At 48.1% G+C, this 14,911-nt stretch overlaps 1 protein-coding gene across 13 annotated transcripts in view; it reads right to left on the reverse strand.

Annotated features, from left to right (window-relative positions):
- The window catches only part of RIN2 (Ras and Rab interactor 2), a 211,035-nt gene that overhangs the window by 30,994 nt on the left and 165,130 nt on the right, over window positions 1–14,911 (reverse strand). For 12 of the 13 annotated variants that reach the window (XM_025264175.3, XM_025264172.3, XM_044927992.2 and 9 more), the window contains 3 exons: window positions 12,675–12,867; window positions 9,144–9,255; window positions 5,449–5,569 (listed from right to left, as the gene is read on the reverse strand). In XM_025264175.3, the coding sequence (XP_025119960.1) occupies window positions 5,449–5,569; window positions 9,144–9,255; window positions 12,675–12,867 (426 nt within the window). The remainder of the gene's footprint in view (window positions 1–5,448; window positions 5,570–9,143; window positions 9,256–12,674; window positions 12,868–14,911) is intronic. The other variant, XM_025264174.3, reaches the window with a different exon arrangement.

A 14,911-nucleotide genomic window follows, 5' to 3' on the forward strand; every position in this document is an offset into this window, starting at 1 on the left:
TATGGCAGAAAGTGAAGAGGAACTAAAAAGCCTCTTGATGAAAGTGAAAGAGGAGAGTGAAAAAGTTAGCTTAAAGCTCAACATTCAGAGAACGAAGATCATGGCATCTGGTCCCATCACTTCATGGCAAATAGATGGGGAAACAGTGGCGGACTTTATTTTTGGGGGCTCCAAAATCACTGCAGATGGTGATTGCAGCCATGAAATTAAAAGATGTTTACTCCTTGGAAGAAAAGTTATGACCAACCTAGATAGCATATTGAAAAGCAGAGACATTACTTTGCCAACAAAGGTCCGTCTAGTCAAGGCTATGGTTTTTCCAGTGGTCATGTATGGATGTGAGAGTTGGACTGTGAGGAAAGCTGAGTGCCGAAGAATTGATGCTTTTGAACTGTGGTGCTGGAGAAGACTCTTGCGAGTCCCTTGGACTGCAAGGAGATCCAACCAGTCCATCCTAAAGGAGACCAGTCCTGGGTGTTCATTGGAAGGACTGATGCTGAGGCTGAAACTCCAATACTTTGGCCACCTCATGCGAAGTGTTGACTCATTGGAAAAGAACCTGATGCTGGGAGGGACTGGGGGCAGGAGGAGAAGGGGACGACAGAGGATGAGATGGCTGGATGGCATCACTGACTCGATGGATGTGAGTCTGAGTGAACTCCAGGAGTTGGTGATGGACAGGGAGGCCTGGCGTGCTGCGATTCATGGGGTCGCAAAGAGTTGGACACGACTGAGCGACTGAACTGAACTGAACTGGATGTTGGACCCCGACTCCCTGGGTGGGAATGTGTGATCCTAAACTGAGATGTGTTATCCACTGCCTTTTCCACGGTAGGTTCTCAGTGAATGTCTGTTGATTTTACTTGTGAGGGGTTCCAGCTGCAGCCCAAACGCTGTCTTTTGTGTGCTGGTGGCAGACCTTCCTCTTGAGTCTTCAGGTAGTGTTTGTCTAACTGTGATGTGTGCCTGAATCCCTGAGGGTCTTGTGAGGCTGCGCTTTGATTCAACAGGTCTAGGAGAGGCTGGAGGTTTGGCATTTCTGCCAAGCTCCCAGCCCCTGGATCACACTTTGAGCAGAAAAGTGAAACTAAAGGACCTCATGCGACAACCCTGCCCCTAAACAGTCTGGTGCCATGTGTGGACCAGGAAACACATGCACTGCAGCACTGCAGACCAGCAGGCCCAAGAGGAAGGAGCTGGGCTTGCAAAAGGATCCTGCCATGGCCAGAGCATAGCGTCACCACCATGACCTCCTGCTTTGTGATCTCCTGCTTTCTCCAAAAGGCAAAGGCAGACTTGAGAAACATTTGCTCGTCTTCATACACAAGGATCTGGACTTCCCTGGTGGCTCAGATAGTAAAGATTCTGCCTGCAATGCTAGGAGACCTGGGTTTGATCACTGGGTCGGGAAGATCCCCTGAAGAAGGAAATGGCAACCCACTCGAGTATTCTTGCCTGGAGAATCCCATGGACAGAGGAGCCTGGTGAGCTACAGTCCATGGAGTCAGAGAATCGGACATGACTGAGAGACTAACACTTAGACACAAGGATTAGGGTCATGCTCTCAGCACTGGTGAAATCTAAACGGGATTCAGCACACAACCTGGCTGATACAGATGGGAGAGAGTGTGCTTCAAATAAATAGATGAATGAATGTGCAATGACAATAATGACTTCTCAGGAAAGGACTTTTTTTTTTCCCCATTGATGGTATTGATCTTACAAAGAAAGAATTCATTCATTCATCCAGCAAAGTCTATGGTCATCCACAATGTGCTAGACACTCTTCTAGGTGCTTCGAACAAAACAAAGTCCACACCTGCGTGAAGCGTCACTCCAGTGGATGCCAGCAGACAGAGAACAATAACGCAATTCACAGAATCTATGAGAAGCGGATGTGCTCCATGGATAAAAATAAAGCACAAAAGCGGAAAAATAAAGGGGGTTCAAGTGTGAGAGTTGGCCTCACATTCCAGGCAGAGGGAACAACAGGTGCAAAGGCCCTGGGGTGGGAGAGTGTCTGGAGTGTATGAAGAACAGCCAGGAGACCCCTCCCCACCCATGCCTGTGGTGAAGTGTGTGAGGGCAATGCCTGGAGTGTCTGTCTGCACAAGACGCTCTGGTATTTCCACTGAAGAAAGTAACTACACCAAACAACTTGTCGTTTACAGTAAGACTGGGCAACACTCTGGGCAACAGCAGATTAAATCTGGATAAGCAGAGAATCTTGGGGCCCTTGAGGCTGTTGACAATGAACAACAAATTAGTAAGATCGATGAAAAGAGCAAAACATGAATAGAGTGTAACGGGGTCAGGAGGGCTCACATAAAAATATTAGGAGCTGGCAGTCAAGAGGCTCCTCTTTCCAGGGTGTCAAGCCAGGGTCACATCCTGCTTCCAGGAGACCCTTCTTCCCCTAGATGCTGTGATCACCTCCCTGTATTTGTCCTTGTGCATCTGTTGTGGATGAAGCAGGTGGAGTGTCAGGGGACACAGCATTTGTGTAAGAGCTGCTGCCTGACCCAGGAGAGGCCATGGCCCTGATGATAATCTTAAATGAAGGCTAACGAGAACCAGAACTTTGTAACGCCAAAGCATCAGGCAAATATGTTTCCATGGCTTGCCCACTTCATGAAAACCTTCTTTCTTTAGATGATCTGGGAGGAAAACCACGTATTGTCTGACTCAGGCGGGTTCTTTACCACTGAGTCACCTGGGAAGCCCCAAACAAAAACCAACCTACGTTTATTTTAAGATTTTACTTTGCCCAGCACAGTACCTAGAGCCTAAAACATCGCGTGCTTGGTTTTGGTTTTCCTTAATGACAGAGATGGCAGGAAACCACACCTGTCATTCACTCACGGGTGGTTTTAGGCTTTGATCTACTAGAAAATTAGATGTTGTTTGTGAGTCCTCTCCTGCCGTGTCAGGCAAGGGCACAATCCAGCCCCTCCTCACGTACACACACAAAAGAGGGTGCCTCCTTCTCACCTACACCCCGGCTCTAAAACTCTCATGATAGACAAAATAAAGCCATTTTTGTTAAAACTGTTTCACTCAAGAGTGTTAGTACATGCGTACTCGTTTTTTTTAATTTTGTTTTTACTCCATGTGTAGATTTTCTTAAGAGGAGGAGACTGGCTATTAATCACAAAATGTCAACAGAGGGGTCTGCCTGTGAGCACCTGTCTTGGCATCATGTGTGTAGGTCACCAAGGCTTCTATGGACTCTGTCCCCTCCAGTCATCCAGTGGCCCCGGACAGCGGTACCCAGTCTACCATGACCACCGATGGCAGAGATGATATCTTTCTCAGGCTGCCAAACCCTGTTTTCTGGGTGGGACGATCTTTTTTTTTTTTTTTTTTAAACTTATTTAGTTTTAATTGAAGAATAATTGCTTTTCAATATTGTGTTGTTTCTGCCATACATCAACAGGAATCAGCCATAGGGACACATATGTCCCCTCCCTCTTGGACCTCCTTCCCACCTCCTACCCATCCCACCCCTCTAGGTTGTCACAGAGCCTAGGTGGGACTATCTTTCGTAACAACAGCAGGCCCATCAAGACGTGAACTATGGCGTGCGAATGCTGGCCAACCTCGCCTCTGGCCCACATGCCAGGTTGATCGTCACTCTCAAGGGCTTGTGCCACAGCAAGGGTGCATGTCTGGGGATGTGGGGGTTCTGCACTGCCCTCCTCAATTGAGTGGATTCCCTCACACCCGAGCAGGTGGTGGCCCCTGAAAGGTACTCATGGGGTTCCGGTCAATCCCATTTAGGGGCGTAAAAGCCCTGTTTCTTCCCCCTCTGAAAGTGCCTCCCTCATCAGGCTGCTGACTGTGGCTTCAGCTGGCCTGGTCTGGGGACCTCTGGGAGTGGACAGCTTGGTGCCTCCTCTACCATCCCCCCACCAAGGGTCGTAGTCCAACAGGTGCAACAAACACCTAACTCAGTTTTTGAGAAACAGCCCATATATTAAATTAACATAAAATAACCCGATTCCAAACAGACTTCTCAGCCACGGGGGGTTGGGGATGAGAAGTATCTTTTGCAAAATACCCCAGGAACACATGCCCATCTCTGCTCTGTCAGCTGCAACAGATGTGCAGAAAAACCCAGGGAACCGCACCCTGCCCAATCCCCGCCACCCCCGAGCCAGGCTACCTGAGAGGAGGCAATGTCAGCCTCTGCAGACAATGCATTTCGATCCTGATTCACAGAAAGAATCCTTGATTTGAGAAACTGGGGTGGCTCACAAGAAAAGAAAGAAAGAAAGCCTTTCCCAATTTGCGCCCTCCTGACACTTGTTAACATGGGGGTTTGGGGCTTAGCTTCATGTAGACTGAAACAGTTCCTTTAGTTACAAAAAAGACAGGGGTACCCAGTTGGCCTAAAGGAGAGAGATGCAAGATTTAGGGGCTGAAGGCACCCACAATTCTAGATGAACTGCATCCACTGGGGAGTTTTCAGAGACATTAGGACCTTGATTTATTTTGAAGTAGAAAAGGATATATTGCTTTGCCAGGCAAAGGGGGACAGGGAAGGCCTCTGCCTTGAAACCCTATGTGTTCCAATCCCAGAGGAGGTTTTTTTTTTGATTGGAGTATAGCCAATTAACAATCCTGTGATAGTTTCAGGTGAACAGCGAAGGGACTCAGCAACACACACACATGTATCCATTCTCACCCAAACTCCCCTCCCATCCAGCCTGCCACAAAACATTGTGCAGAGTTGCCTGTGCTATACAGAAGGTCCTTGTTGGTTATCCAGTTTACTCTTTTTTAAAAAAAATTATTTATCTGGCTGTACCGGGTCTTTATTGCAGCATGTGGGATCTTGTTCCCCAGCCAGGGATTGAACCCAGGCCCCCTGCATTGGGAGCACAGAGTCTTAGCCACTGGACCATCAGAGAAGTTTCCTATCCAGTTTAAATATAGCACTGTGTACATGCCCAACCTAAACTCACTAACTATCCCTTCCACTCCCCCCTCCCCCCAGCAACCATAGGTTCCTTCTCTAAGTCTGTGAGTCTGTGAGTCTCTTTCTCTTTTGTAAGTTCATTTGTATCATTTCTGTTTAGCTTCTATATATAAGGGTTGTCATACCATGTTTCTCCTTCTCTGTCTGACTTCATTCAGTGTGGCACTCTTAGTTCGATCCATGAGGAATATTAGGACCTTTAAACATTACAGGTTTGCATCACAGGTCCCTTTCTACGTGAGTGTGCGATTTTACATTTACAGGGGCCAGGGCAGTCATTTTGATCTTAAGCCTGGCACAGGGGGCCTGGGGACCCTTTTACCTCAGGGGCCAATCCTTCCAGGGACATCCAGTAGCTGACAAGCCCTCCAGAGCCCCCTGCCCGGGGTTAATCAAGAAACCTGGGGGCTGTTGACAGCACAGTCACCAAGCAGCGGCTTGACATCAGGAGACAAAGGGAGCCTTACCTGCTGATGCAGTAGAAAGCAATGAGCCGGAATAAATCCGCAAAGCTGATTCCTGAGCCTTCCAGGGAAAAGGCTGGAAAAGAGAGAGTTCGGAAACCAGCTGAGTGTCCCCAAGTGCATCCTGGGAAAGGAAAGGCCCTCGATATTGCTGGCTGGGAGGGCAGGAGCATCTCTGGGCTCCCCAACCAACTCCCGCGCCTGATGGGAACCAGCTGTACGGAGGATGCATGGTGGTGGGAGACAGGCCAGAGGAGGGTGGGCGGCCTACAGTAAGTCCAGCCCCTGACTCATCGGAGCACGTGCTCCAGTGCTTGGTAAACAGAGCAGCCCAGACTCAAATTACACAACTATCTTTTTTTTTAAGTTCAGGATACAAAACTGGGCGGAGTCAAGGGGTCAGACGGGCTGGAGCCAGAGGCCAGCAGAAGGCAGGGCTTGGGGGGACACCAAGGCCCCCCCAGCCCTTGACCCTCCCAGGCCAGACCTCCTAGATCACAAATGTGCCATTTGTGGTTAAGACAAAAGGCAGAAGGAGGGTGAAGCCTGGAGGATAACACAGGTTCCCATACATCAGCTTGAGTTCGACTCCACAGGAAAGATGCTAAAATTGATTTACTTTGAGAGCCCCCGCCCCACCCCACTGCTGCCACTAAGTGTGCAACCTTCCAAGAAAGAAGTATTCTGGCAAGACGGTGTGCCATTTTGTAAATCTTCCAAATGATAGAACAGAGAGAGTGGCTTGACTTCAAAAATTCATGTATTTGCCAACCACTCCTTATGCTGTCTTGGCTGAAATACCACCCCGGCAGCCCTTCTTCCAGAAATTCTCCAGAGCTTCAGTTCTGTGACAATTCCCTAACTTCAGATGAGTTTCTCTCCCTTCCACATCCTCATTCATTTTGCTTATTACTTGCTTATGTTGTATTATTTCACTTACTTACTATTTCTTTAGTACCCCTACAGATATACCCTGACTGACAAACACAGAAAGAGAAACACACCCATATGTACCACAATTTTGTGAGTGGAGTAAAAGGGAACGAACTTGGGTAGGTTAACATCTCTGGCCTCGGTTTTCTCATCTGTAAAATGGACAATAATTATACTTCCCTTGTCTCCCAGAAGGAGAGTAGTGGGTAGTGGAAATTTTTAAAAAATGGAGTAACTTCTGTGAAAGCAGTTCTATGCAGATATGAGTTGGTACTTATTATGCAAAACACTGTTCAGATGTTACAACGAAAGAGCTATGGGGTTTTGGGTTTTTGGTTTTGCTTTTTATGTTTATTTATTGGGCTGTGCTGGGTCTTAGCTGTGGGCGCACAGGAGCTTTAGCTGAGGCATGTGACCTTTCAGTTGCAGCATGTGGGTTCTAGTTCCCTGACCAGGGATCACACCTGGGCTCCCTGCATTGGGAACATGGAGTCTAAGCCACTAGACCGCCAGCAAAGTTCAAAAATATCTATGTTTTTAAGGCCAGCCCTTCCTCGAAAAGAAGGTAGACCCTGCCAGGGAAGGGGTCATCATGGGAGGCCTGTGGTAACCAGTTATAGGCAGGTTCATGTTTTGCTCAGACTAGGCAGACTAGCTCTTCCAGCTACTTTAAAACCAGAGAAGTGATAAAGATCTTTGCAAAATAGGGAGGAAAATCATGCAGCCAGGGAGGGATCTCAGACAAACAACGAGAAAAGTTTAAAATACAAAACACTAACTGTACTTACTGTAGGAGGGGAAGGTGGGTGGGATTTGCAAGGTGACTTATCATGGTAAACTGTGGGAATTGTTGTTCATTTGCTAAGTTGTCAGACTCTTTGTGACCCCATGGACTGCAGCACACCAGGCTTCCCTGTCCTTCACTATCTCCTGGAATTTGCTCAAATTTATGTCCATTGAGTTGCTTATGCCATCCAACCATCTTGTCCTTTCACCCTCAATCTTTCCCAGCATCAGGGTCTTTTCCAATGAGTTGGTTCTTTGCATCAGGTGGCCAGAGTATTGGAGCTTCAGCTTCAACATCAGTCCTCCCAGTGAATATTCAAGGTTGATTTCCTTTAAGATTGATTGGTTGGCTCTCCTTTCAAGTCCAAGGGACTCTCAAGAGACTTCTTTAGCACCACAGTTCAAAAGCATCAATTCTTTGGCACTCAGCTTTCTTTACGGTCCAACTCTCACATCCATACATGACCACTGGAAAAATCATAACTTTGACTAGACGGACCTTTGTCAGCAAAGTGATGTCTCTGCTTTTTAATACACTGTCTAGGTTTGAAATGGCTTTCCTTCCAAGGAGCAAGAGTTTTTAAATTTCATGGCTACAATCACCATCTGCAGTGATTTTGGAGTCCAAGAAAATAAAATCTGTCACTGTTTCCACTTTTCCCCCATCTATTTGCCATGAAGTGATGGGACTGGTTGCCATGATCTTAGTTTTTTGAATGTTGAGTTTTATGCCAGCTTTTTCAACTGTGGATGTTAGAAGGGATTTAAAAACCATTTAGATTTATCACCTCTTGTCTAGCTGACTTTGAAAAAGCCAACTCAGCATCGCCCTTTCTCACTTAATATTTAATTCATTGTCTTTCAGAGGGCGGGTTTGAAATCTACCTTTTGACTCCCTCCTAATGTAAATAAACCCGCAGATCATTAGCCAAGCTTAGTGACTGCTCAGATGACTCTGCACGTGGGAGCTTTTCCCTGACGTCAGCGACCTTGAAGAGGCCTGGGGGTAAACATCACAGGACCCCATCTACAGCTGACTTGAGGCCAGTCGTAGATCACACAGAGGCTGGCAAGTTCCGCTGGGGCCAGAAACATCTCCTCCAGACCCAGTTAATAGATATTTGGCTCAGCAAGACTCTGAACTCCAGGCTGAGTGGAAGCCTGTATCTGCCTTCAAATCAGTCTCGGGACCTTCGGCTCCTTCAAAGACTGAGGCTGCTCAGCTTATAAATAGAATCTGGCCTACATCGGTATACAAACTGGCCTTCACACCTGGGCTCGCTCACCTGTGGCTGAGAGAGGCCTCCCCCTTGGGGCTGTAGGTCCACCTTCTGATTGTCGCTGGGAGGCTCACAGGGCATCAGGATTGTATGTTCCCCTTTTCCTTGAACACTTGACCTCCCAAAGACTTCACGTTTCCAGGGACCACAGATCAGCAGAAAGAAACCAACACTCCTGATTCTCTCCTTCCAAAACTTCAGCCAATCCATTTCTCCAAAGAGCTCTGGATTCAGCCTATGACCAGTTGCCCCTTTAGAACACTGTAGAAGGATGGCCTAGAGGGGATAATCCCCTCCAGGGCTATTCAAGGGCTGTGCAGACACACACTTTGGAATGAGATCCCCAAAAAAGACTGTTGTGCAGCCTGTCCTTCAGTTTAGCCATCAGCAAACCTGGGGACCACACCCAGTGTAACTGGGAAACTAGCCTCTGTGAGGCCCTGTCATGTGCCAGGCAACAGACTGTGAACCTTGCACACAGGCTGTTTAACCGAACTGTCAACAGCTCTCTGAGGTCACCACCATCCCATTATACAGATAAGAAAACCGAGGCTCCTGTGCTAGGTTATCTACAGGGGATAAGTGACAGCTCTGGGACTCAGACCCACGTCTGTCCATCTTCAAGTTGCAGGCCCTCTTCCCCTCCACTTACTTAAAGACCTCACTTCGCCGGGACCTCACCACCTGACGACCACTTACTGTATGTGCTTTCCTTTATGGCAAATTCCTTGAGTGGGACTCCAAATTCACAGGGCAGGCGAAGGCAAAGGACCTTCTTCTGCATTTTGGTGGATTTACGAACCAGGAAGATCTAAAGGAGGGAAAAGAAATGCAAGCTTAAGAGACATCTAGAAGGCTGGGACCTGGATGTGTCCCTGGGAAGCTATACACGTAGCTTCCATGCATGGAACCCCTCTCGTAGCCAAACTTCAGGGCTTCAGGTGCACACTGCTGCCATGGAAACTGATGAGCCAGCAGGCCACGGATGCCCACCTTGGTAACCCGTCTCAGGAGGATCCCACTTTCTCTTCGATGGGAACTTTTCCATAAGACTGAGAACCTCCTCAATCTGTGAAACATTTTCAGTTTGGTGACTATTTTACAGCTCATGATACATATTCTCCAGCCTATGTCTGATAAGGCGTCCTGGCTGATGAACCCTAAATTCTAGACACAGGTAACACGGCTCAGCCATTGGTGGAGAATTGGAAGTTCATTGGCTAGTCTGGCTCATGGGTGTATTTAAGATAGAAATCTGAATTTGCTGCCAACAGTGGAAGAGCACAAGGTCTTTCACTTTACACATGAAAATCTGAGTGGCCAGTGTCTCTTGGAAAATGGGATAATAAGGCAAGACCTGGCTTGGCCACATCTGCTGGAGCTGAAAATGGGAAGTGCTCTGAGGTTCGCTCCAGCCAAGACGCAGGCTGGTGGTCCCTTTACTCCCGATTCACTTTGCTTTACGACAACTCCCTCCAATTCCAAATGGTGTCTTTAGATGTAAGTTTAAACCAGCCCAAGCCCAGTGCTGATCTCAGAAGACCATCCAAGCATATGTTACTATGGAGCTGGGTAAGCCACGTACAGCTGTGCACTGCACAAACCTGGGGGCATCATCTACCCAGGGTGTCATCTACCTGGCGGGTGTCATGACAAACGAAGTGGTACCCCCTGGAGTTTGTGGTGTGGTGGCCTGGCTGCATGCCGGTTTCCTTCTGTGACTCATGACCCTTCTCCAAGGAGACCATCCTGTCCTTTTTCTTCATTTCTCTTTGCTCTGTGTTTGGATATCTGCTCCTAAGGTTCTGTAGTCTTTCACTTTTCCCACCTAATTGTCATCTCTTTCTTGATGTTCGGTCAATAGCTCCTAAGATACTTTTATGAGGGGAGAAGGGGCAATGGGAACTGGGTGTCTGTGGAAGACAGGAAGGTCATCTTCAGGGCTCTCTTTTTCCCCAGCAACCATAGAGAGGTGGCCACAGAATGTGCCAGTTGTGGGAGTCAATAGTTCTGGGTCATCCTGAAGCAGAAGCAGGTGTTCCCACAATGCTTTTGTGATGAGGAAAAGCCTCAAAGTACTGCTAGGAGCCAGCTGCTGGTTGGTGGAAAGAAGTATCTCTCCTTTTGGGAGGTGGGGGTCTCCTTGAGTCTTGAGGCTCAGGGAGGGTACAATCTCTGAGCCTTATCTCCTGAACATCCAAAACCTTAGGTCAGCAGTTGGCAGCACATGGCCTACAGACCAAACCTATCCTGCCACTTGCTTTCATAAATAAAGTTTTATTGACATACAGCCTGCTGCTTGGTCTACATACTTAAACAGCTGCGGCTGCCCTATGATGGCAGAGTTGAGTGGCTGTGACAGAGGCTCTATGGCCACAAAGCCCCAGATACTGACATTCTGACTCTTCACAGAAAGAGTTTGCCGATCCTTGTCTTAGGGCTATAGATGAATTAGGGATGGTGGCACCCTAAGGACCAGATGCCACTAGGGTTGGTCTTTCAAACCTTTCTCTTTCACACACCCGCTCCTCCTTCTGTTCAGGATCCTTGCTTCTCCTGGTGAACTGTGGCCTCTTCCCTCCTTATCCTGCCCTCAGCCCCATCCCATCAGGCAGATCCTGCAGAGGGATCCAGTAGGTGGAGAACCTCCTGCCTGACTTGCTTCCCACCAGTTTCCAGCAGGAATGGACATGCCTGACTCCAGGTGCTGGGGTGAGCAGGGAGAGGAAGTGTTGCCTAGCAACACGGCAACCTCCCTCCTTAGAATTTTTTTTGCCGAAATACAGGAGCAGACAACTCAACTTGCAAAAAGTGGGGGCCTCACAGAAAGGATCCTGATCATATAGACCAAAGCCAGAGGCAACAACCTGGCGTGCCAGCCAAGGAATTCTCCGCAAGGATGATTCAATACTGCGCCTGTCCTCCCGAACGTGTTCCAGCAGAGGACTTAGTCCTGTCTGCTTCCGTCAGATGAGGAACAAAGAGTCACTTGTGAGTCAAAAAGTAACAACCGACCAGCTCTGGCTGATAGGAAACTGGAAAGTTTATTTTTGTGTCCAGCTGTTACAACATTCCTCAGCCAGCTACTGAAGGAATTTTCTCCCCGCCTCTCCATCTATTTCTTAGTTTCTATCTCTTGTTGTGTGTTGTTTCCAGTCTTATTTTATCTGTGCTTTATTGTATTTATCCTTGCTTTAGAAGTCTACATTGTACACAATCGCTGTCCCCAAGAACTTTCTATAATGGTGGGAATGTTCTATACTTTGCATTGTCCATTCAATATGGTAGCCACCAGACACTGGGGATAGTGAGATCTTAAAATATGGCTAGTGCCACTGAGGAACCAAATGTTTTGTTCTATTTTATTAATGTAACTTAAATAGCTACATGAGGCCAGTGGCCACCATGTCAGATAGCACAGAATATATCTACCTATCACTGAATAACATTTTCTAAGAAACTTCTATAGCATCATGGAGTGGGCTTGAGTCAGATGAGACTAGCCTTGGGTGAAAGTGAAAGTTGCTCAATAGTGTCTGATTCTTTGCAACTCCATGGATTATACAGTCCATGGAATTCTCTAGGCCAGAATACTGGAGTGGGTAGCCTTTCCCTTCTCCAGGGGATCTTCCCAACCCAGGGATTGAACACAGGTTTCCTGCATTGCAGGCAGATTCTTTACCAGCTGAGCCACATGGGAAGCCCTTGTGTAGCCTTGGGTAGGGGATGCTGAAGAAATCAAACTGGGCCTTGATTTGTCACTGAGACCACACAAGGGAAAGAGGATGACACTGGCAGCCAGAATAGACAAGACTAGGGATGTGGAATTGTTGAAGGTTGGGTCCTGAATTGGATGGCTGGACCCAGGCCAGGGCTCCCGGGCTCATAATGAAAGGAAAGCCACAGACTGAGGACCCCACAACCAGGCTCATCCTCCATGCTACCTCTCAGGAAGTCAGGCCCGGGGCCCGTGGCCAAGTGGCCCCTCCTCAGTACCCAGGTGCCCTATTATCCCTCAGAGTCTTGAGGTCCCAAGGTCACTGGGCAGATGAAGGGCTCTGTTTTGGGAGCTGCTCATAGTTTCCAGAATTTCTCTGCATTGTAAGGAGACACACAAACTGGGAACCGTGCTCCCTAGGGGCTGGGAAGAACTCTCTGGAACTCGCCGTCTTTCTCTTTAGGGAAGTGACGGCCCTGCCCGCCTCCCCAGTTCCCCACTTAGGGTCTTACCCCCGGAGGCTGCGCTTGCAGGACTCCCGCCGCCTCCTCCTCGCTCAGGCTCAGCTGCAGCCATATGGGGTGTGTGTGCAGGAGTCGGTCCAAGATGCTGAGCCTGTTGGAGAGGCTGTCGTAGCCCGAGTCCCGGGGGCAGGTCTTGGCGTCCGTTTCCTCGGAGTAGTGATCGTCCTTGTGCCTTACCATGCTAGGAGAGAGAGTCAGCAGGGGTCAGACGGCTGCAGCGAGGTCTCCCTCATGAGGACAGCACCCTGCCCTCTCCTTGGCTGGACCTATCCTGGCCTGAGGCCCCGTCCTTCATTACCACCTCTTCTGTCTTCCCCTCCAGACTGAAAGCTTTCCAGGGGCAGACACTGGGTTCTATATCACTCTGTATGTCTAACATTGTAGCGAGTCCTCAAAACCCCTCAACACACTCAACCTTCCCCTTCTAACCCAGTTTCAGGGTTCTAAATATCCTAAATGCTGTTTACTCTGTTTTCTGCAATTAGGGCATGTCTTCACTTTGAGCAAAAAGAAACTCTAAGTGCTCAATTCCATATAATAACCATGAGGCAAAGAGTATGACTAGGCAAGCTCTGAAAACACAGACAAACATTCCTCAGGCACACTCATTTCATACCCATATAAACTGGATTTCATTTCCTTTCAGGCACTTTCACTATTAATATTATTTCTAATAGCATCCCACAGTGGAATGGTATTGAACTATTCATAAAACCATATGAATATTATTCATAGTTGCCCTAAGTGGAAACAGTCCAAATCTCCATCAACTAAAGAAAGGATAAATAAAATGTGGTATATCCAGAAAATGGAATTTTATTCAGCCGTAATGGTCATTGATTCTTTTTATTACTGAGCCATTGATCCATGCTACAAAATGGAAGACTTTGAAGACCCCATGGAATGGAATGAAACCTTGAGGATCCCACACAAAGTGAAAGAAGCCAGGCACAATAGTGTATTGATCCCATTTATGCAAAATATCTGGGTTAGATAAAAAAACACAGAGACAGAAAGATTAGTGATTGCCAAGGACTGGGAAGGGGTTGGGGTAGGTCATGACCACTAAAGGGTTTGGAGGGTCTTTCCAGGTAAAAAAATGTTCTGGAATGAGATGAGCTGATGGCTGTACAACTTTGTGAAGTACTAAAAAACCCACTGAACTTTATGGTATGTGAATGAAATCTCAGTACAAAAATACCACCTTGATGTATCTCATTTCCTCTGCCTCCCAACCCTAACCCTATTTCTGAGTACTTAATCCCGATTTTACAAGTGAGGAAACTGAAGTTCAACAAGCTCCAGAGTAATAAACAGCCATGAAATGGCAAAGCCGGAAATCCCAGAAGTTTGGTGTTTCTCCAGCTTTGCAGCTAACAGGTGAGATCACAAACACCATATGGCTGTAACCTGGTGGTGTCTACTGTTGGCCAAACCTTCAGAAATACTCTCTTATCTGCTCCTCACAGTAGCCCTGAAAGGAGGTGCCAGGATCTTAGCTTTCAAAAAGAGGACCTGGAGGCTCAGGCTGAGGAACAGCGCTCTGCTGAGAGAGGGTGGAGGTTCCCGTCTAAGGCTGCCTAAGCTCTGGGGTATCTCTCCTCTGCCACATTCAGAGTTCTCCATGCTGGTCATCCCTGTGGTCCCCCGTGGTCATCCCCATTGGCCCCAACAGCCAGTGGGACCACCAGGCCTGACCACCCATGTCTGCACGGCTGAGTTCAGGTGGGGTAAAAGGCAATGGCACCCCACTCCAGTACTCTTGCCTGGAAAATCCCACGGATGGAGGAGCCTGGTAGGCTGCAGTCCATGGGGTCGCTAGGAGTCGGACACGACTGAGCGACTTCACTTCCACTTTTCACTTTCATGCATTGGAGAAGGAAATGGCAACCCACTCCAGTGTTCTTGCCTGGAGAATCCCAGGGATGGGGGAGCCTGGTGGGCTGCTGTCTATGGGGTCGCACAGAGTCGGACACGACTGAAGCGACTTAGCAACAGTAGCAGCAGCACACACCATCTTCAAATGTCTGCACTCCAAGAGACCCATACATGTGGTCTGAAGGAAGCCTTCAACAGTGAGGAAGACAGGTGATGGGGTCTGAATGTAAGGGGAGAGGGGAGAAGAGGTATGCCACCCCACTGTGGACCACTCTGCTCTAAGAGATCACGTGGGGGCATGCAGACCTAGGAACCACACCCCCCCCGCCACCCCATGACAACACATG

The sequence above is a fragment of the Bubalus bubalis genome, chromosome 14 (genome assembly GCF_019923935.1).
Source record: "Bubalus bubalis isolate 160015118507 breed Murrah chromosome 14, NDDB_SH_1, whole genome shotgun sequence".
Lineage (NCBI taxonomy): Eukaryota > Metazoa > Chordata > Mammalia > Artiodactyla > Bovidae > Bubalus > Bubalus bubalis.